Consider the following 21,932-nt stretch of genomic DNA (forward strand, 5'->3'; position numbering starts at 1 on the left):
GAATAGACTGGAGGCCGAAGTGGAAGGTGTAAGGTGTGGTTCAGCCTCACAGTGGATACTCCAAACAGCATCAAAGTGAAACCCCCCATGAATCCAAATGTAAGCCCCGGTATTGGACTATTTAGTAACTAAGTAGGTAGGCTTACTCCTGTCAGGGGATATACATCCCAGCGATCTGAACTGCGCGGATATGCAGATCCATAGGTGCTGCAAGACCCTCCATGACTGACAGCAGGCCTCCAGCCCTCTACATCCAGACCAGCTCTTGCTCGAGAGTTATTCTGTGTTTATCTATGCTTGCTACCCGGAGTGACAATGGGCCCACTTAAACCCTACGGCAGACGGGTTGTGTGGAGTTGTGTACCCTTAATTAACCATTTTACCACCGCAGCTGTTGCCGCATTACAGCACGTGAATTGGCACAGGGAACGGCAACACTTCGGGAGAAATTGGTTCACTTCTTCTTCTGTTCATAAATCAAATGAATCAAGGCATGAAGGTGTCTCAATTTACAGCAAGGGAAGGGGGAACGCATTTCTGCAAGTGATAGGTGAGAGAAGTGGCACGGCTTTGTACTGGAAGAATAGAAGCAAATGAGAAGCCATTGACTTTATGATGGAGAATGGCTTAAGACAATTCAATAGTGAGGAAAACACAGCTCTGTGATTTACATGCAGCTGCAGTCACTGGCTCATTTGTTTTGATAATGGCTCATCTTAGTTCACAATTTATGCAGTGCTGACTCCGCCATATATTTCTAAGTTAACAATCACCACACTTGCAAACGCCTCCCCAACTGAAAGCCATGGGTGTAGAGAGAATTCAGCTTGCCTCACAGACTCCAGGCAGACTGTTGAGAGCATGGCCCGACAGTTTAAACACTTCCTGCCTCCATGCTAAAACATCTCCTTGACGCCGGTGTACACTGCAAGGGAGGGACCGTTTGTTGAGAGAATTCCTCCGCCCCTGAATGTTAAGGTGGTGCCAACAGACGGTTCAGACTCTTTCCAAGAGTTTAATTCACTCTCTGCATAATCGACGGGGACACAAAAGAAAATGGTGATGGGAGGAGAAAAAAACAATGACAAAAACCAACGAAAACAGGCGTTTGTTCTAGAGAACGTTTTGCGTCTGACACATTTTCCTAAAAGCAAAGCAAATGCTCTGTGTCTAACACGCAGTAGACGTGTGAGTGCTTCAGTGTCTCCGGACCCCTCGCCCGTCCATGGGCTGGCCAAAGCGTTCCCGGCTCTGGCCGGGAAACAGGAGCTGCCAAGCTAGCTCCCAAGAGGCACACTTCCACCTAAATGGCACACTCGCGCCCTGGTGCTCCTCATTTGCCCGTGTCTGTGAAGGCTATCGAGCCGTGGCCAGTTCAATTTCCTAATGTTGTGCTTCCAATGGCTGCTCCCCAGTGCCCCCAAAAGACCTCTAGCGGGGCCCGGGGGTGAGGCCCCCCCATCTAGCGGGCTCTGCAGAGCTAGGGCTCTAGGGCCCGCTATGTGTGGCTAAATGACAGTTGGTACGATCGTTGACGCACGATGCCCACCATTGTTACCGCCATTATGGCCGGGGTTCCCACCTCATCATTATCATTGGCTCCAACAGGGGCCCATCATGAAGTCAGGAAGCCGGCCAGAGGGATCGGAGTTCCTGCGTGACTCCCCAGCCCGCTGACAGGCCTCGTATTTTTCCGGAGCGATTTCCCTGACCTTTCCTGTCATCGGTGCGTTTCCTCTGCTGTCACCCGGACGACCCCCCCCCCGCCCACACACACACACACACACACACACACCCCCCTCACAGGCCAGCAGCTGTGGGGCGCTCACCTGTGGCTGACTAACTCGCCCCCCTCCCACCCCCCAAACGGACTGGTTCAGGTCTACTTCCCTCTTTGGAAAACCAGGACATCTGGGAACATTTTTCTGTGTCCTTTGGCGAGCCTCTGTGATAACCATGAAATGTGTTTTGTATTTTCTAGTGGTGCGTCCTTGTTCGGCCGACTTGTTCAATAACAGCATGCGTCACTTTACAGAAGTTGTATTTAGTCTTTTTAACTAGCTCAGGATATAATGCCGGAGCAGAGGTATTTAGATCAGGTGCTCCCAATGGGAGTCACGGAGTGGATATCATGTTTCCACTAATTACGTTCTGTAGGTCCTGAAATATTAAAGTTTAATAAAAAAGTGAAGAAATAAGGGTTTTACAACAACAGTTCTGAAGCATCTCGCTGAGTCTCGCTACAAGGTTAGCTGGTACATCCCTGCCATCCTGTGGATCCGTACTAGATGTTCTTCCAGCCATTCGCTAGAGGAACACGTATTGGTCGTGACGGTTTGGTGTCAGAGATTACCTTTGGTACTTATCTCTGTCTGCTCCTGCAGGAAGTGGCAATATGTCAGCTGTTCTGTGATCAGACACAATGAGACACCATTGTCCCTTATAGTATTTATTATGTATTGTATTCACTATCGTTTTTTCCTTTTATACCACAGCATTGTAGAATACTTGATCCTCGATAAAGCTAAACAATATGCTCAAAGCACCATGGAAGAATATTTTAATTCCCGCCGATTAAAGAAGATAAAAAAAAAACCTGATACATTATATATGTGAGTAACCAATATCTAATCACTGTTACTAACTGTGGTATTATTGGAATAGACCATTCCGGGGTGTCCCATTATTGATAGGTGATCTTCTTCTGGGGTGGTTAGCACCCTAGGCTTCCCCCTTGCTGCATCCGCCCCCTGTCATACATGTTGGGGGGGGCTGATGTTTCACTAATGGGGCCCCCCGTCATGTGGTTTAGTCTTAACGCAGAACCCCCGTTCTCACAAAACGAATGGTTGGGCTGCGTGCCGTCATCATATTCAGATTACAGTAAGTCAAATGGCATCAACTAAACTCTATGGTCAGTTGTCAGTTGAAATCAGGCCCCTCGCACAAACACACTCCCAAAACACAGACCCACACACACACAGGCCTACATACGACACATGTAGGGGGTCTAACGGACACAGGGCCGCACACAAACACACAAACGGACACACATACACACAGTGCCAGACGCCTGCTCTTTTAACTGGACTGCTCAGTTCTCTGATCAGTCTAAAGACCTGCTCTGTGAGGACTGCTCAGTTCTCTGATCAGTCTAAAGACCTGCTCTGTGAGGACTGCTCAGTTCTCTGATCAGTCTAAAGACCTGCTCTGTGAGGACTGCTCAGTTCTCTGATCAGTCTAAAGACCTGCTCTGTGAGGACTGCTCAGTTCTCTGATTCTCCCCCTTTGCTGGAAGTGTTTGTTTCGAGTTTATATAGTTCAGTGAAATACACATCTTACAATGCAAAAATCAGTATGAGGGAATTTGTTTGGCATTTTATGATTTTGACAGACATATAATTAGCATGTATCTTTACGTTTCGATTTTCGGGGTTCTTTCTGCAATGTACATGAATACTATTTGCAGGCTATTGAATCTGACAGAAAGCTGTCCTGAAGTGAATGCTGTGATGGATGCAGCCCAGGGATCACTCACTGCTATTTCCTGAAACTCAAGGAGGAAGGCAGAGAATAAATGGGTTCATACATTTAATTTATAACATTTAATTGATTGTTTAATGGCTTGCGGTTGGTTTACCTGTAGAGGAAACGAGGACGCAGAGAGAGCAGATACCAAAAAATAGGCAAAACTGAAGAAATTAAAAACTGGCTTCGGTGGCCTGATAACATGGACATGGTTTCTTTTGTTTTTTTGTATCGCTGTTCATTGTCTTCGAGAGATCCCCGTTTTTACAGCGATGATACTGCTCGGTGCGCGCCATCGGGCCCCCCGGGGGCCCCAACATCAACCTGTAATTTCATCTGCGGCTCCTCCCAGTAATTCTATCACGCACGACGCGCAGGCGGCGGAAGACAGCGAGGACGCGGATATTCAGAGATAAATCCGTTTAAAGCGACTTTCCAAATCTAATCTGTGATGAGGCACCTTCTCGAAGGGATGTCAAGGGTGAAATTGTGTGGTGATGGTGTTTGGAGTTCAGCAGCACGAAAGTTATTAGACAGGCAAGTAAACATGCCTGTGCTGTTGCAATCTATGGTTTCAATTCAATCACCCTGACTATCTTAGATATATGGAGCTCTTGTGAGAGCTTTGAACATAGCAGGGATCACCAGGGATCATAAGAGACCGCAGGTACCCCGTGTGGAGAATCAGCAGGCCTACAAATTGATGTTTCAGCGACACTCCCAAACCCAGCAGAGCAATACTGCCACCTATTGACAAATAAAATAATTGCTTTTGGATAATTATTACGTTACAATGTGTCCCAGTGTCATTTGCTGTGTGTAATGTATTGGAAACAATTGAATACCATATTTTAATGATTGAGTACAATGCCTTGATTAGGTGCAGCAAATGTGGCGAACCAAAGCATGAACTGCTGAAAAAAGAGGTGCTACACAATTATTATGTGTGGGAGAGTATACAAATATACAACACTGTTGTGGGGGAATTATGGTTATGGAATACAACATTTTTTGAAGAGCAAGTTATACACATACCTCACTTATGCAGAGACCACTCTGTGCTTAATGCATAAATTCTAATTGACTGTCAAAATCGTGTAGGTCTAAATATTAACATCAGAAAACACTGACAAAAAAGTGTCTAAGAGAGAAAACGAGATTGAGATCAGAAGCTACCATTCATCATTGGTTTTAAGGAAATAACATCAGCACCTCTCTGTTGCCAAGCAACTTCAACAGCATGGGGCATTGTGTATTGTTGTGCACTGGGTAGATACATGAATGTTCAGGGCTTCGAAATTTAAACAACAAAATATATACATATTTATTGAATGCCATTTCTTCAGACAGAATTATCAAAATATGAATCGTTGATTACAATAATTCACTTCTTTCCATAGTGTAAGAAATCATAGAAGAATCAATGTACCCATTATGTAACTCATATTACCATGTCAAATTAAAAACAAATAAAATATAGATGGTAACATAGATTCCAAACTTGTACCCTTCTGCATTGCATAAGAGAGTCCATCAAAACTGGATGGACACATGAGGTAATATAAGTCCGTTTTTTGGTAGGTAGAGACATTTGAAATACAAGGTATGCTAAAATTAAAAAGCATGACATCTGTGCCTGTAGAAAATGTGTTATCTGAGTTATGTCGGTACATATGGCTTAATCAGTGAGTAGCTCTGCCATCACAACACAATTATATTGTTTTAATGGTAACATTTATTTCTATAAATCTTTTAAGGTCCCTGAAAGTAATTACAATTCATAATCAAAAGCCTTGTGCACACGATACAGTAAATTAAAATCCAAATACTTCAATGACAAAATAAACAAGAATAATTCAAATTATTCAATATCTTTTTGCTATTTACAAAGCTAAAACAAACATCCGAAATAATAAGAAATAAGACAAAATAATGAATAACATCACGTTACTAAGTACACATTCACAATCAACTTTCTCTTCTACTAACCCGACACTCAACCACTTTCCCCCAGTTGGGCTTGTGTCAGAGTGGACTGTACCCCCCCTAACCCCCTAGACACGCAGCCTTTTTACCTGGACCGTTCCCTCCCTCCACCACCTCCTCTACCACCTCCTCCACCTCCTCCTCCTCCACCTCCTCCTTCCCCTCCTCCACCTCCTCCTTCCCCTCCTCCACCTCCTCCACCTCGATGCACTGGGGTGCTACGGCTACACCTGGTTGTCGTACTGCGGGCTGGAGTGATGCTCCTGCATGCCCCCCATGGCGGCCCCCATGGCGGCCTGCTGGGCGGCAGCCTGGACCTGGGGGTTCTTCCAGGCCCCTGTGGTCCACTCCTCCTGGGCCTTGGACATGCTGCCGCCGCTGCCTCGGTACGAGTTGTGGATCTGCAGAGTGGAATGTGGAGTGCGGAGGAGGGACACAGGCGCACACAGTGAGAGACGGGGAGGGGGTCATCAGTGTGTGTGATCTGTTGGTCATTGGAATCGATCGATCGGGTGATACAGAGACCCATGTCTGGGATTTATTCAGTGTTTTTTTACTCAAGCGTAACTTGTATTTGATAAAAAAATATAAAAATTTAAATAATGAAAAACCTGCAACAAACGTACAACAAACGCTTATCAAACATACTCGATGAAATCATTAAAAAACCTAAAATCCCAGAATCTAAAATACATTCCATCACATCCTTATTTCCCCAAGAGTGAGCTCCTACAGGTGACCTGGGACAGGTGACAGGTGACAGGTGACAGGTGGGCGTGGCCTTACCCTGGTGAGCGCCAGGAAGGAGAGCGCCGCCACCCCTGTGAACATGAGGGTGGGGACCAGCATGATCAGGGCCACCAGGATATTGTAGCTGAAGTAGGACAGCGTGGCCAGCCAGCCACTGAGGAGGAACAAGAGCAGAAGCAGACGCTCAACACGACAAGGCATCACACCCGGGTTCAAACGTCTGGGTGCTGGGGGACTTTACGGTATGTGATAACGGTGAGTATTAAGTATTTACGGATAACCGCTTGTTCTCTCGTTAATATCGGCATTAGTGAGCAGATGGGAGGTGAATGGGGCTCACTGATGGATGTTTAAGGCGACCACTTAAAGGATGGGCGGGTAGGAAAAAGTTTCAAAGCTTTATGGCCCGATGCATAAAGCCGTCCAGATCTAAAGGGTGGCATTCATCACTTTTATTGAAGCTATCATAATACTATTTTCACGTCGTCAACATTAAGTCAGGTGACATTTTGAGGAGTCATTTAGCAGCCTTTTGACATCTCAATTCAGAAGCAAGTCTATCGTTAAGAAAAACATTTTGATGTGTGACGTCATCTCAATCAGGTCAAATAGCAGACATCTAAGATCAAAGTATTAGGACTGTTTCGATCTTCTGTGTGGACCTCATCACTCACTCACATTCAGACAGGAAACGCTTGAACATACTTGAAATCAGTACTCCCTAGATGTAACTCACTGATTAATAGTTTGGACAAATAAAGTAGTAGTTTAGTCTGAAAAAATTATAAGATGTTTCTAAGGTCTTTCAGCGTTGGTGATGTTCAGTGTCTCACAGCATGCATTGGTTACCTTTGTATAAAATTGTGATTTAGACTTGAGTGTAGTGATACTAAACGCGAGTTCACACCAAAAGCTAAGCGAATATTCTAATCGCGTAACCTTGGCGGGTATGGTGAGTGATTCAGCATTAAGCGAAATTCCAGAACCAGGTTGTTCTCACCGCACCAATCAAGCCATCGACGCCAAATGCTTTGCCGGGTGAAAAATTCCCTTCCATTCAAGTCTTTCTATTGACTGTGTATGTAATCGCACCGTGCCTTCGCTTTTGGTGTGACGCACGGTAAGGAACGCAGCCACAATGCTCTTCCTTGTGCTGGAGCTCGGCCAGTAACTGGAGGGCAGGGAAGCGGTTGTAATTGTCACTATCTGACTCTGCTTACCAGACGCCCCAGCCTGGGATGCCTATGCTCTGGATGATGCTGATTCCCACTTGGGCCATGAACACAAAGAAGAACGCCATGAAGTTGAAGGAGCTGTCAGTCCTGAGGTCAAAGGAGGAAGGAAAAGACGTTTTCAAATTCATGCGTTAACAAATAGTGGTAGCTTTACTCCTACAAGCTAATATGTTGTTGCAGTCTAACAAAAAAAAATCGCGCAGTCCATCAGAATAAATTAGGCGAGGCAATTACAAGCACAGTCTAGATGTTGCTTGATTATATTTCTGAATACCTGAATGCCTGAAAACAACTTTAATTACACTTCATTTTGCACTATGCACATCCATTTTAAAAAGTGCCATATTGATACAACTAGCTCTTTCGGCTTACATTTTCAACAGGGCTACAAAAACCCTTTAATTCATACTTCTACACCAGACACAAGACATTTTTTCCTTTGTGGGGAAAAGCCAAATTATACAAAACTACTCTTAGACGCTCTATAAAAACACTCCTCAATGCTGAACATTAATGATGTTACAGCTATAGAAATAAATAGTCCTTAATGGCTCAGTATGGGTCTTACTTGAAGGCCTTGTAGATGGGCCGGAACCAGCACACATAGGAGCAGGGAGTGAACATCAACAGCCAGATGATGGCAAGGCCGAAGTTGGTAACGCCCCCTCCGGCGAACATCCATGCGAAACAGCCAACGAGATTCACCGCCAGGGTAACACTGTTCACTGGAACACATGGAGTAAGTCATTATTGGATACATGTTAATCTGATCCCTAAGGAAACTGTTGAAATTAAAAGCCGTTACTGAAACCACATGCAGGAAAGGAAATGTAGAGGTTACATGGATGAAAGATAAATGATTAATTATAAAAATAAATAAATAGTGAAATTAGTTCTAAACATGCATTAAGATGTGCGATAGCAAAACAGAGGCAGAGAGGGAATTTCCATGCAATGTCTTCAGACAGTGAAACTGGAATACATGCATAAACAGGGAGCCAACGTGAAACAATGAAGAAAACAATCAAAGCCAGAATCAAATACTATCCACAGATACCTGCTTAGGTTTAATCGTTTACTGGAATCTGTAAAGAGAAACAATGTCAGTTAAAAAACAATATCCATTCAGAGGCTATTTAGAACAGAACATGATGTCTGGATACTTGAATAATCCACTAAAAAGTATAGAGGTTTCACAGTCAGAGCCATCAGAATGAAGCCTTTGGGACAGCTTGGAGGGGGAAAAAATGTAAGTCAAAATATTTGTGATGCTAAATATTGTGTTTTTTTGTCTTTGTTACATTAATGTTAAATCTCTAAAGTCTGACCGTAATACAGATCCATCATGCTGTTACGAGGCTGTCCTAAGTGTTTGCTGGAGCTATGTCCGTGATGGAGGGCTCTTCACGTTCTCTGAGTTACCATGTATCTTAGACACCATCAGTTAGGCTCAATATATCATGGTGCTTCAATACTAACATGAGGATCATTGTTTGGTTTTTTATCATATTTTAGAAATTAAAATGTGTGTTGAGATTTGTCCAGACACAACTTTTACTTTAAATTGCGTTTAAAAAATGTCACCACTCTTTTCAAAAGACGTTGCCACAAGAAATCAGTCATCAGTTTGAATTAGTTCATACATAATCTGGTATCAATCGTACCCCTTGTTAAATGAGATTAATCATTTATATTAATAGGCAATAATAATGATAGAACTGCAATAAAGGTTGATTTGAGTCTAGAGCTTTGAAGGAACATCACTTCCCCCTGTTTCACAGAAGAAGAGAATCTCGTTAACAAAGCTTTGATCAGTGACACAACTAGTGGCCACTAGAGACACGTTTTACACCGTACACTACAGACTAGGCCTACTACACAGACTACAACCAAATCGCTGGTGTGACTTCTCTTATATACATGATGGTGGCTGGTGGCCTACTCACTGATCCACAGGTGATACATGCGCTTGCACATGGTGCGGTTCTGCTCGGGGATCTCCTCAAAGTCCTGGTAGAAGCATGGCTTCAGAGGGATAAACCCCGGCAACGGTGGGAAGTTTGGTTCTAGGGCACACAAACGCCCGTCGTTTACGTTAGAAAAATAATAATAATAATAATAATAATAATAATAATAATAATAAATAACATTCTATTTGTGCGACAAAATAAATGCTGTGATGTGATAGTCATACCTGCCATTTGGAAACGCTGGTGATTTTGTTACGTGATGATGTGATCCACGACCCTCTCAACCTGCATGATGAAGAAATGGGAACATTTGATCATTCCTCCTAAAAGTGTATGGGCTCTACTTCCCTTTATGACCGAAGATTGTTCGGAAATAACTGGCATCACGTCTCCATGTGTTACATGCGGGGCTGAGACATAACCAGCCTAACGTCTGAATGTGCTACATGGGGGACTTAGACGTGGAGACATATGGACTCTATCGGCTTCGGCCTCTAAATCCCTTTGCTCTCAATGTAGCCTACTAGGCTACTGGTAGGCCTGTCCCATGCATAACTTGCATTTCACATTGAAACATGAACAAAAGCCAGTGGCACATTCTGCAACAACACATGGTAAGATGGGTCTTATATCGTGCAACAACAAAAAAAACTCGTCAAATCTTCCTTAGTTTGATTTGTTTAACGTCATACCCAAAGCACATAACGAGGAGGAGCGGATTGCGCTGGGGGGTAATCAGCTTACCCTCCACACGCACACTGATGCAGGTCCGATGGAGACTGGTGCAGGTCCGGTTAGAGCGCAGCGTCTCTCGGCATGTTCCCGGGCGGCCGACCGCTCCTTTTGAAGTGAAAGATAAAGGGCGTTAATGTGTTGATGTGTTCTATCTTCGGTATGTCATTCTGGTTGACCGGGGTCGACCTATTGTTGACGAAGCTTTGGTCGTTGTTGTTTCGACCAATCGGCAACCTTCTCTAATCCATGATGTTTATATCTATCCAATCACCGGTCGCTTCACTGTCCGTGGTGCTGAAAGTGTAGTAACCAGAGTGGTCTCCACCAGAGGAGTCACCACAGGTTCAGGAAACCACCAGAGTAGTCACTACCGGTGTAGGCACCATCAAAGTAACCACCACCAGTGTATACACCACCAGTGTAGTCACCAGCAGAGTAGTCACCACCAGAATAGTCCCCAGCAGAGTAGCCTCCACCAGTGTAGTCACCACCATTGAAGTCACGACAAGTGATCCAAGCGGATTGAAAATAATTGATGGAATTTCATTCTATGAGCTCCGCTGCAGTCATCAAGTATGCAGTAAACCTTTGAGTAGAGCAGGGTATATTTTATGTTTGTCGTTTTCCTTTCCATCCATAGCTTTTAGCTAAATGCACTATCCTGCTTTGGTCACAGGATGGTGCTAAAGTATTTATTTTCGTGTGAAAAAAAAGAACACGTAAACGATCCGCCTGAAGCATCTCTCTGTATAGCGTTATTGATTTATGATTAGCTGTTTATTTGTGCATAGGCTTAATAGTGGGCTGGGAATTAAGAAAGGCTTTTTGTATTTATCATGCATAACTTGGGCATACCAAAAATATAATACAATATTTACTATTCAGCTTACTAATTTACAGCTCAGACACCGAGGCCTATGAATATTCTTGAATCGAACTTGTATTGAATTTGAATGCATCCATCCATTACAACCTTTCAAACAACTGTGCGCACATGAAGAGTAAAACTAGTTGTGATGCAAAGGCTAGACTCAACAGTAGGCCCAGGCGAGTTTCTGGGTTTCATAAACATCCGGGGCTTAGCCCAGAGGGAAAATGAAAATGCGCGCGTAGGGTGCTGCACATTTTTTTTGCATGCTTTATTGTGCATGCAAATTTTTCATAATGCTTTACCTAAATAAACAAAATAAGTAGTTTATTAGAGCTTTAAATAGCTGCCTGACTGCTCTGCTGCTTATCCCCAGACATCTAAAGTTCCACTCAAGTTATGTCAGAGTAAAATGAATACAAGTGAGACAGACCGTACAGATATATACACACACACATATTGTGTGTATACATATATATATAGATCTGAATGGGGATAAGATTAACTCACTTGAGGTGGTAGACAGTCTGGTTATGTTTAAAAATGTTTATTCTCTTGCCAGAAGGACCATCTAGAAGGACCAGGCTACTTTATTTTGAGATGTCCCTGGAATCCCCATGTTTCTTTCAAAATAACCGAACTACCATTAGTGACTAGAATCATTTCATCACTTCTAGACTGAATTTAATTAATGCATTCCATAGTTAACAGTAAATTTACCAAAAAAAAAATTATTATTATTTTGTTTTTTTCTCCCAAAAATTATATTCAGGGGTAATTAAATAATATCCGGGCCTTTAGCCCTGAATAAAACAGCCTAGTGACGCCACTGCTTAGGCCTATGTTAGATTAAATCGTATAAGAACAATAATAATACCACGTTCTAATTGATTTTATACCATGTGTGGATGATTGTGCAGTAAGCCCTTTGAAACTGTCATCCCACATCCCATACAGATATCTCCAGTCTTTTTGATTTTAACAAGTCCACATTGTGAAGTCTTTCTCAGAAGGAACTGAAAGCAAGAGAATGAGAGAGGAAAATTAAAGAAAGGTTCAACATAATATAAAAGACATTCAATATACTCCTTGTAGCACACTCTTGACCCTCAAACCTCCCACCTTTGAATGTAGCGACGCAAAGGAGGAACAGAGCGCAAGAATAACAGCATACATCGCCCACACCAAGTTGCCACTTATTAATGTAATGATTGATTCTATCGGTGGTAGGTGTTCATACAGGAGGTAATCATTGATCAGAAACAGGCTATGGAAAAGCTCTGTTTCTTGAAGATATACGGACGCTGTTCATGTGGCGGTGACCACGAGGATGGAAACATTTGCAATTTTACAGTTCTCCCAAGGTGAAGGGATTATACGGTGGCCATAGGCCATGGTTTGTTGGGGCGATTTAATAGACTCTGGCCTCTGCTCTTGACAAGTAATGAAACTTGAAATATGTTACCCGAAATGATATTATGCTCCGACATCACCATATCATGCTACCTCAATATCACTCTGCGTGTGTGTGTGTGTGTGTGTATGTGTGTGTGTGTGTGTGTGTGTGTGTGTGTGTGTGTTGTGTGTGTGTGTGTGTGTGTGTGTGTGTGTGTGTGGCAGCGATGAGACTGCATTTATTTAGTTCTTTCCAAGCCACTTTTTAGGATTATTTTAAAGATTAAAATGTTAAAATGTTTTGAAAATGGGATTCCTGCCTATGTATTCCTGCACCATGAAGGGCCTTGTGTTTGAAGCTTTTTATATGAATATGTAGCAGTCACATGCTATACTTTTGGTTGACCTTGCTCTTTCTGCATGTGGAATAGAGTGCATGCCGTTTTGGAATTCAATGGGCACAGATGATTATGTTTAATGTCCGCATGTTAATCTTCCTCTGCTCTCACATTTGATTTCATTCTGGCAATAATTTGTTCTGCTTTTCCAACACCTTTCAGAGAAATAGTGAGGAAGTTTCAAAAAACTGAAACTGCTTCTTTGTTCTGTAAATCTGCTTGTGTACCACATGTTGATTGATTGGATTGGATTCCAATATGGTACTGGTACTGAAATGGAACTAAATATGACTGGGAAAAATATGAGTGCAATAATTATAACGTTCAATAGCGTTAACTGAATCTCCATACGGAATGCACTATGTTCCATAACTATATGCCGTATAAAATTATCATGAAATTGACGTACAATTCATGTGTCGGTCAATTTGGATATAGTATCTAATCAGAACCTTTGTGTGTATTTTTTTTTTTCATTTAAATCAAATGAGCACATTAGTCTATTATTTGAATTCAAATGCTACATCTCTGATTCATTGATATCAAAGGAGCACATTGGTGTATTATTTGAATTCAAATAATACATGTCTAAATCATTGAAATCAAATGAGCACGTTCGTCTATTGTAGTTCAATAGTGCTTCAATGATTCATTGAAATCAAATGAGCACATGGTCGATTCTTTGAACTTCAATAATACATCTCTGATTCATTTTGGCAGTTTGTGGCGTCAATTAGGTTTTAATTGTTGTTTGATACTAAACTCTGAGGCTCATTTACTGCTTGATTTCCACACTCACCACACAAAGCAATAGTGTTCACAAAAACATTGCCACAGTGTTATTAATAAAACATGACGATGATTGTGTGGACTGAAAGGTTATTCAAAGCGTTCCGAAGATAAGCTTTGATATGACAGCAGTTAAATATCTTGTTTCTCTCACATGCTGTATTATATCTAACTTTGGATGACTGCTCTTACTGCGCCTCCTCTTTATCACCAACATTTAGTTTCCAGAAATAGAGGTGATTTACTGCTTACATCCAGGAATGAGTGATTCAATTATTGCCTCTGTCTGGAGAGGAGAGATGAAGAGAGAGGAGCGGAGGGGAGGATGAGAGGGAAGAGGAGGAGAAGAAGAAAGGAGGAGAGAGGAAGAGAAGAGGAGAAGAGAGGAGGAGAGGAGAAGAGCGGAGGAGAGGATGAGAGCGAAGAGGAGAAGAAGAAAGGAGGAGAGAGGAAGAGAAGAGGAGAAGAGAGGAGGAGAAGAGAAGGGAGGAGGAGAGGATAAGAGGAGAGGAGAAGAGAGGAGGAGAGGAGAAGAGAGGAGAGGAGAAGAGAGGAGGAGAGGAGAAGAGAGGAGAGGAGAAGAGAGGAGGAGAGGATAAGAGCGAAGAGGAGAAGAAGAGAGGATGAGTGAGGAAGAGAAGAGGAGAAGAGAGGAGAGGAGAAGAGAGGAGGAGAGGATGAGAGCGAAGAGGAGGAGAAGAAGAAAGGAGGAGAGAGGAAGAGAAGAGGAGAAGAGAGGAGGAGAGGAGAAGAGAAGGGAGGAGGAGAGGATAAGAGAGGGGAGGAGAAGAGAGGAGGAGAGGAGAAGAGAGGAGAAGAGAGGAGAGGAGAAGAGAGGAGGAGAGGATAAGAGCGAAGAGGAGGAGAAGAAGAGAGGATGAGTGAGGAAGAGAAGAGGAGAAGAGAGGAGAGGAGAGGATGACAGCGAAGAGGAGGAGAAGAAGAAAGGAGGAGAGAGGAAGAGAAGAGGAGAAGAGAGGAGGAGAGGAGAAGAGAAGGGAGGAGGAGAGGATAAGAGAGGAGGAGAGGAGAAGAGAGGAGAGGAGAAGAGAGGAGGAGAGGAGAAGAGAGGAGAGGAGAAGAGAGGAGAGGAGAAGAGAGGAGGAGAGGATAAGAGCGAAGAGGAGGAGAAGAAGAGAGGATGAGTGAGGAAGAGAGCAGGAGAAGAGACAAGAGCAGAGGAGATTAGAGGTGAGAAGGAGAGAGGAAAAGAGTAGGAGAAGACAGAAGAGGAGAGGAGGAGAGAGGAGAAGAGAGCAGAGGAGAGGAAGAGGAGAGACTGGAAAGTGTGTGTGTGGGGGGCTTTCTGTGAGCCAGATGTCATTTAAAAATACTCTCAAATGGAGATGTGTAATGAAACCATCGGCCCAGCGCCCTGGGTGGAGCTATTGACAGGATAATGAAATGGATGATTCGATGGAGCTTCCTCTTTGTACCCCGTCCATCTCACAGCGCGGAATAGATCACACGGGTAGGAAGCCCAGCACAATGTGCAGCCTTGCTCGCATTCTCCATGTGTGGCTGTGAGCTATTGAATGGGCTACACAGAACAACCAGACACAGTACTGTTTCCCGTCCGTATTGTGTCTCCACTTGGCAAGGGTGATGGGAATATGTAGTCTCCATGAGCTCATCACAGACTTTCAAACCCCTCTGCTGAGAACGGACAGGAGATCACTACAGTTCAGCAGTCACTCTTAAGACACAAGATTATACCCAAATGTTATGTAAAATATTAGGAGTGTGGATGTACTAGCCATCATCAGAGGCTCAGCCCAAGCGATATGGCAGTGGTTGGGAAGATTTGAGACCTTATCTCCAACAATATCTCCTATCCCCATAATCAGCCTTATCTCCTACACTATCTCCTACCACCCTAACCTGCCTTATCTCCTTCACTATCTCCTTCATTATCTCACACCACCTTGTTCTGCTTTACCTCCTACACTATCCCCTACCACTCTGTTCTGCCTTACATCCTTCATTATCTCTTACCACACTGGTCTGTTCCTATCTCCTACGCCGTTACCTGCCCCCCCGATCGCTTTCTGCCCAATCTCTCTCCCTTTTCTTTATATCAATATTCAGTAGTTCAAGTCTAGACACAGACTTTTTCACAGCCCTTCCTGCCATTGTCCTTAAAAGAAAACACGTTGTGCATCACTCTCCCCGTGTTTTCGTGTAACAGCACACAAGCTTCGCAGGGTCAGTGCTTTTTGCTCCACACTGCGCTGATGGCCCCGCGAGAAGAAGCATTCCATCATTTCAAATCCAATTCATTTTAATTGGTCTGGTTATTTTTGGTCACCACGATTCAAGTGCAAGTTATGTTTCCTTGATTTCAATTCGGAGTCCGACAGGCTTGGGACTGTTCAGGTGGTAGTGAGTTCATGTTCTCGCGGATCCTGCTGAAGTGCTATTGTGAGATGGAGTCGCCCGGTCATTGTCAATTCCCCCCCCCCCCCCCCAATTTCTCCCCGTTCGATCTGATTCTGCGGCCACAACAGTAAATGCAATCTAAATGAGTAAAGAATCTGCTTGTGGTGTAAGACACTACACGTACCCACGGGTGCTCCAGACTCGGCCCGATGCCAGGGTTGTCCCCCCCTCTCTCCCCGCACTCTCCCTCGGTCCCATGCGCCACCGTTGTCTGGGTTTCTATGGAGACCCCCTCCTCCACCATAAGCATGCCGAGGGGGGGGGCACCCCCACCCTCCAGTGGAAGGAGGAGGAACAACACTGTGACGCCGCGGTTGTACACCGCCCCTCATTTGCATATGCAAACATGAACCATGGACTGCCGGGCGCAGTGCTAGTCGGCTCAACCTTTAGCCCGCTCGACCTCTACATTAGCTGATTAAACTGGGTCTGGAGGCGAAAGGGGGGAGTTGAGGTAGACTTTTAAACAGCTGGGTTTGACTCCGAGTAATATGGTTTCATCCGAGTAGATGAAGATACAAGAAAGTATGACGTATACCATGCATATAAACTAGACCTGTATCAAAGTCTTGATCTAAATCCATGTTCAAGATTCATTCTGCAACCTTTTTTATTTGTTTGTTTGATGTTTTTTCGCAAACAAGCCCATCTGTAGGAGACCTTTCCCCCCTTGGGAAGCCCTCCGTAGCTGCTCTGCTCTCACCCTTGCACCTGGGGGGTGTTTGAGGTTCTCAGTCGGATCGCTCGGAGAAAGAAATGCAGCCTCCGTGGCCATCAGCGAAACAGCAGCCACGACGTCATGTAAACTGGAGACAATCCTGGCCTACATCGAAGATGGAAAGGGGGCAACAGAAGTGGATGACTTTTCCTAGGTGCTTCACCTAATGCTTTGCCATTTGGACTATGAACATAACGAGACAAAGAATTTGTGCCACACTTGAATCATTCTTGAGCAATTGGAATCAAATTTTGCTAACGTTTCTTTTGTGGAAGCCTCTTGCGCTTTGGGACAAAACGTTATTAACCTCCTCTTTAATTATTCATGCCCCCCCCCCCCCCCCCTCCTCATTATAACCTTGTCGTCCCGGGGTATCTTAGCAGAGGTTTGCCGCCTTGCCCTCTTATACACCCACTATCAACTTGTTTTCCCTCATTTCCTACAGAGCCGTGCTGCCGCCAGTTATATCTAATAATACCCCACAGTCCTCATCTCGTTTGTTAAGGACACAAACACAACAACAAAAAATGTGGTCATCGCTGCCAAGAAAAACAAATAAAACTCCTTCTCTTGACTCGAACAAGACACGTTGACCAGCATAATGGGCCTCAGTGGGGCCGTACATTCACCGGGGGTATCATTTCTCTCCAATTGGCCCTTTCTGTCTTAGGATGTGCCCGACAGCTGTCTCGGGGCCCTGAACTCATATGAACTGTGAGAGAAGGCATTCTTCGGAGGGACGAGACTCCTGTGATATCTGGAACACATATTGGGTTAACCTGAAGATAAGGGGTTTTGAATGTGGACACGAGAGCTTGTCGTCCAATCACAGCAACAAAGGAGCGCTTAATGTGTGGCGTTCTGCCGCCGCACCTGCCAGACACACTCTCAGCCTGACAGAGGGGGGTCCTCTATTGGTGAAACTGGTTGGGAAGGCTCCCCCCACCAACCAGGAACATCATTCAGGCAGGACATCAAACACTGTCCCAGGCTTGTCGGGGCCTCAGGTGAACGACCAGGTTCACCCGCAGAATGAGTGTCGGATTATGTATCCTTTCAGCTAGCAAATCGAATCTGTGAGCACTCATTTGCGCATCTTGTATACATTCTGTCAAATCCTAAACGGAGAGACAAAGGACCACCTAGGAACAATAGACTGAAATATACACAGGTCTAGAGCCAAACGAGTGGGCCTGATATGAGCATGTGCTCAATAGAGGTGACAGAATTAAGGGAATCTCTACAGTGCAAAGGCGTTTATATTGTAGCACGCTGTGATGGGATTGCGGAACAGCTGGTAGTTTGTTTTCATTACGTGTTGGCAGCTGGGAGGAGAAACAGGGAAATTACAGCTTGACCACAATCACGGAGACCGGAGCGAACGTAATCAGAAAGGCACCGGCACTTGCTTTTATGATGCACCTGGGAAATGGATTCATCCCATTTCATTTCATCAGTTCAAATCAATCTGGTATTACCCGTTAAATTAATATTTTCAAAACAGATAACTTGTGAGATGTGATGTCACACAAAGGGGAATAATTTACTTTGTATGTTTGAAGGTGAATTAATCTATCATCCTAGAATGTAGTGTGCTGTGGCCTTTTTCCTATTCGTTTGAAAGAGCCATTATTGTACATTTATCAGTTGACATTTGAAATAGATGTATTTGAGTGTTATTGTTATTCGCGTATCCATGCGGTAAACACGAAGGAAACATCAATGTCGTCATAGCCTACTAAAATGTTACACAATTAAAGCCCTTGTTTTTATTTGTCTCTATTTTTGTCGGGGAGGGACATTAAGGCGCACTCGGTGTGCTTTTAAATGGATAGGCTATCAATTGAGTCACCGGTAAGTGCCTCTCCTCTCTTCCGCGTTTCGGAGACGAGCGGAGCGCGCGGCGGCCAAGCCGTGAGGCGGCGTTGCGTTAGCTGAGCCCCAAGCGCAGGGGAGGCCAGCCTTTTGTTTGCAGGGCTGGCTCCAGCTGGCTCGCGCTGCTACGTGTTTGCATACGAGAGTGAGCGGGTCCCTCAGCAGCACATGGCGCACGAGGCCAGCTCCGGTTCACCCCCGGACTGAAGCCTCCATCGTCCCCGCGATAAATACCCGCCACCTGGCCTTCCTCTATGCTCTTGTTTAAAGAAAGACCATGTGCGTCCTCCCCCCCCCCCCCCCCCCCCCCCCCCCCCCCCGCACTCCCTGTGTATCCCGAAGACCTCAGTCACATGGCGGTGTGGATGTGATGGGACGGAACACACGGTGGATAAACAAGCCATCTGAGTGGAATGCTCCATTCTCAGTTATAGTAATGTGTTGGCGCTAAACATGTGCCCTCACGTGGTTCTGTTCTGTGGTCCGTCTCTCTGTTGAACCGTCCCCCGCGCTGCACCCCCTACAGTAGGGCCGTCAGTGCACCGTAAACCAGTCTCCCAAAACAGCCTATTTACAAAACATGCCTATAGAGAAGTTGTAAACGTGTAGCCTATTGGAGGGAGATGGAGACGTTTCTCAAGCAAATACCCGCGGATGCTCAAGCAGTCATTCTAATAGTTTTTTTTGTTTGGAAGCAGCGCAGATCAGGGACTTTAGTTCGAAGCATTGGAAATCAGTCGAACATCATACTAATAAGGAATGTGAAACTAACTTTACCCTCGGTGATCGATACGAAGATAAGCGCGCCATACAATCACCGTGAGCTTCTCTTTGCGTTTCAATCGCAATCACAACACCGACCGGTGGGTTGTGTCTGGCGAGGATTTCGTGTGTGTGTGTGTGTGTGTGTTTGTGTGTGTGTGTGTGTGTGTGTGTGTGCGTGTACAGATCCGTGCAAACCCATATCCGTGCGCACACCACGTGCGTGAGAACGTGTAGTCGCGCGCACGCGTGCTTGTGTGTGTGTGCGCGCGCACACACAAAGGCGAGCGTATCTGTGTGTGTGTGTGGTGCGCACGCGTATGTGTGCCCGCGTGCGTGTCTGTGTGTGTGGAGCAGCAGCAGCGGCCAACACACACACTTTCACTCACAACATGGCGATGAAGCGCCGAGAGACACGACGGCTCGCCGCCGATTAACGGGATACCTGCTCGCTCTGCACACTCCAGGATGAGTATCCTAACACCGCTCGGTTAACACATATTCCTCCTCTGCGCACCGCTGGAGACGATCGCTCGTTTTCCGCACATGCATGCTCGCTATAACGGCGGAGCTGATTGTACACACACGCTGCTGTTACCCCTCTGGTGGATATCAAAGGCTTTACATGGCGGTGAACAATCTCCTGGTGTTGTGTCTACTTTCGCTGGCGTTGTACGGTCCATCCAAGCAAGGTAACAAAACTGAAGCTTTTACTTAGGGGGGTGGGGGTGGGGGGGGGGGGGGGGGGGGGGGGGGGTTAACGTCTTGCTTGATGCCTACAGTGAGTGCATGCATGTGCGTGTGAGCGGGCTGTCTGATCTACCCCAAGTGCGGTTTCCCCTGAACATGCACACGGGATGAAGGGGGGGGGGGGGGGGGGAGACCGACTCACCCAGTCAGTCAGTCGTATGCCGATCACCTCTGTGGGCTACTGGGCTTGCGTGTGTTGTATTGCTGCTCGCGGATCGAAGCCTGCACACTTTGTGAATGATCCTTGTTTCTCTAATCATAAGGCATTAGCCCCTACTAAGTTGCAGCACGTCTCCGCGCTGTCCTCTGCAGCGCATCATTCTGCCGCTGGGCGGCCCTGCTCTTTGAAGCACCAGCGCAATGTGAGATCAAGTGTGCTGATCGCAATGATTACAACGAGGGGTACTGGTGCTTTGTGATGTGCGAAAACGTGCTAAGCCAGTGCTACGTCTAGCCCCGTTAGTTGGAAAGCCATATTGGGCGCAATCCACTTTTTGGCAGGCAGCAATTATGCGATTATACCCCCTTTATAACCTATTCTGGGGACACTGCCTTCAGATCGTGGGGTTGCTAAACACACGGGGCTGGAAACTTCGTGGTTGTCTTGTCATTGATATTTTAAATGTACACAGTAGGCCTATTGGTGCAACTTGTGGACTTGTGTGCGTATTGAGGTCAGCGATCTGGGCAGTGGCGGAGAGTGACTACATGTTACTCACTGGGTTACAAACGGTGTATTAGGGTTTAGCAGGCGAGCTACCGCTGTAGGCCTATTTACATGACAAAGACCCGTTTAGAAGTAGGTCTACGAGAAGGATCACTTTAGGAAAGCAAACCATGGCCCTCATGTCGCCCGTCAGAGGGAACACGTTATGTGGCTGCTTCTATACAACTCATTAGGCCTGTTACTTAATCACCTGCATAAGTAATTACTCTACCTCAAAGTCACCCAGGGGGGGCGTGTAGGCTACCATTAGGGTGGCTGGTGTGTTGTGTGTGATTCATTAAGTGTCTGAGTGAGATGTTAAGAGGTGTGATTGTAATGCACTCTAACCATAACCCTAGCCATGACTGTGTCTGCTCTCCATTATATTCTCCTCAGGGAGCTCAAAAAGCGTTATTTGAATATTGCGTGGTGGGGATTGATCAGGCTTGAACAGGTTTGTGTGTGTGTGTGTGTGCACGCGTGTGTGTGGTCTGAATAATTTGATCATTAAAACATGAAACATAACGTTGTCTTTACATCTAGTACACAATGTAGTCCTTAAACTTCCACTTAAAAAATACTCGCTTTACTTAGATATGTTAACTTCATTTTGAACATAAATAAATATTTTAAGCAATATCGGTTGCTTGAATACAACACATAACCAACAGGAACCTCTGTATAACTGAATGGATATAATAATATTATGCAATATAATATTATTGTATGTATGCATAATAATATTATGCAATATAATATTATTATGCATACATACAATAGTAAACTCAGTGTCTATTCCAGAACCATCTTGTATCTTGTTCTCCTCTCTAAATGATTGCATTGTTTTATTTTAGTAGACTGACCGACACAAGCAATAAACACCATCTGCTTAGTCAATACCCATAATACTACTTTGTATTTTTTCTTTATTATTTACAGTTGGCTGAAAATATAATAAATATCAACTAGGCTCTCTAAGCAACAGCAGTTGGGTCCTGTTATCAGTGTTGATGGTAAAGGCTGGTTGT

The 21,932-nt window shown here is 44.8% G+C and overlaps 2 protein-coding genes across 2 annotated transcripts in view; one reads left to right on the plus strand and one right to left on the minus strand.

Moving 5' to 3' along the window:
• Nucleotides 1–5,738: 5,738 nt before the first annotated feature.
• scamp5b (secretory carrier membrane protein 5b) lies at nucleotides 5,739–9,700 on the minus strand (the record flags this gene model as incomplete). Its single annotated transcript, XM_079736470.1, has 6 exons — nucleotides 5,739–5,915; nucleotides 6,301–6,418; nucleotides 7,485–7,586; nucleotides 8,068–8,224; nucleotides 9,446–9,565; nucleotides 9,694–9,700. 6 exons carry the CDS (start codon nucleotides 9,698–9,700, stop codon nucleotides 5,739–5,741), a joined length of 681 nt encoding a protein of 226 aa, XP_079592596.1.
• A 10,294-nt stretch (nucleotides 9,701–19,994) lies between these two features.
• Nucleotides 19,995–21,932, plus strand: part of igdcc4 (immunoglobulin superfamily, DCC subclass, member 4) — a gene marked incomplete at both ends in the record, with an annotated part of 50,865 nt that continues 48,927 nt past the window's right edge. The window contains 2 exon segments of the mRNA XM_079737200.1: nucleotides 19,995–20,024; nucleotides 20,029–20,140. Coding sequence (XP_079593326.1) covers nucleotides 19,995–20,024; nucleotides 20,029–20,140 — 142 coding nt within the window.

The sequence above is a fragment of the Pollachius pollachius genome, assembly GCF_949987615.1.
Source record: "Pollachius pollachius genome assembly, chromosome: 5".
Lineage (NCBI taxonomy): Eukaryota > Metazoa > Chordata > Actinopteri > Gadiformes > Gadidae > Pollachius > Pollachius pollachius.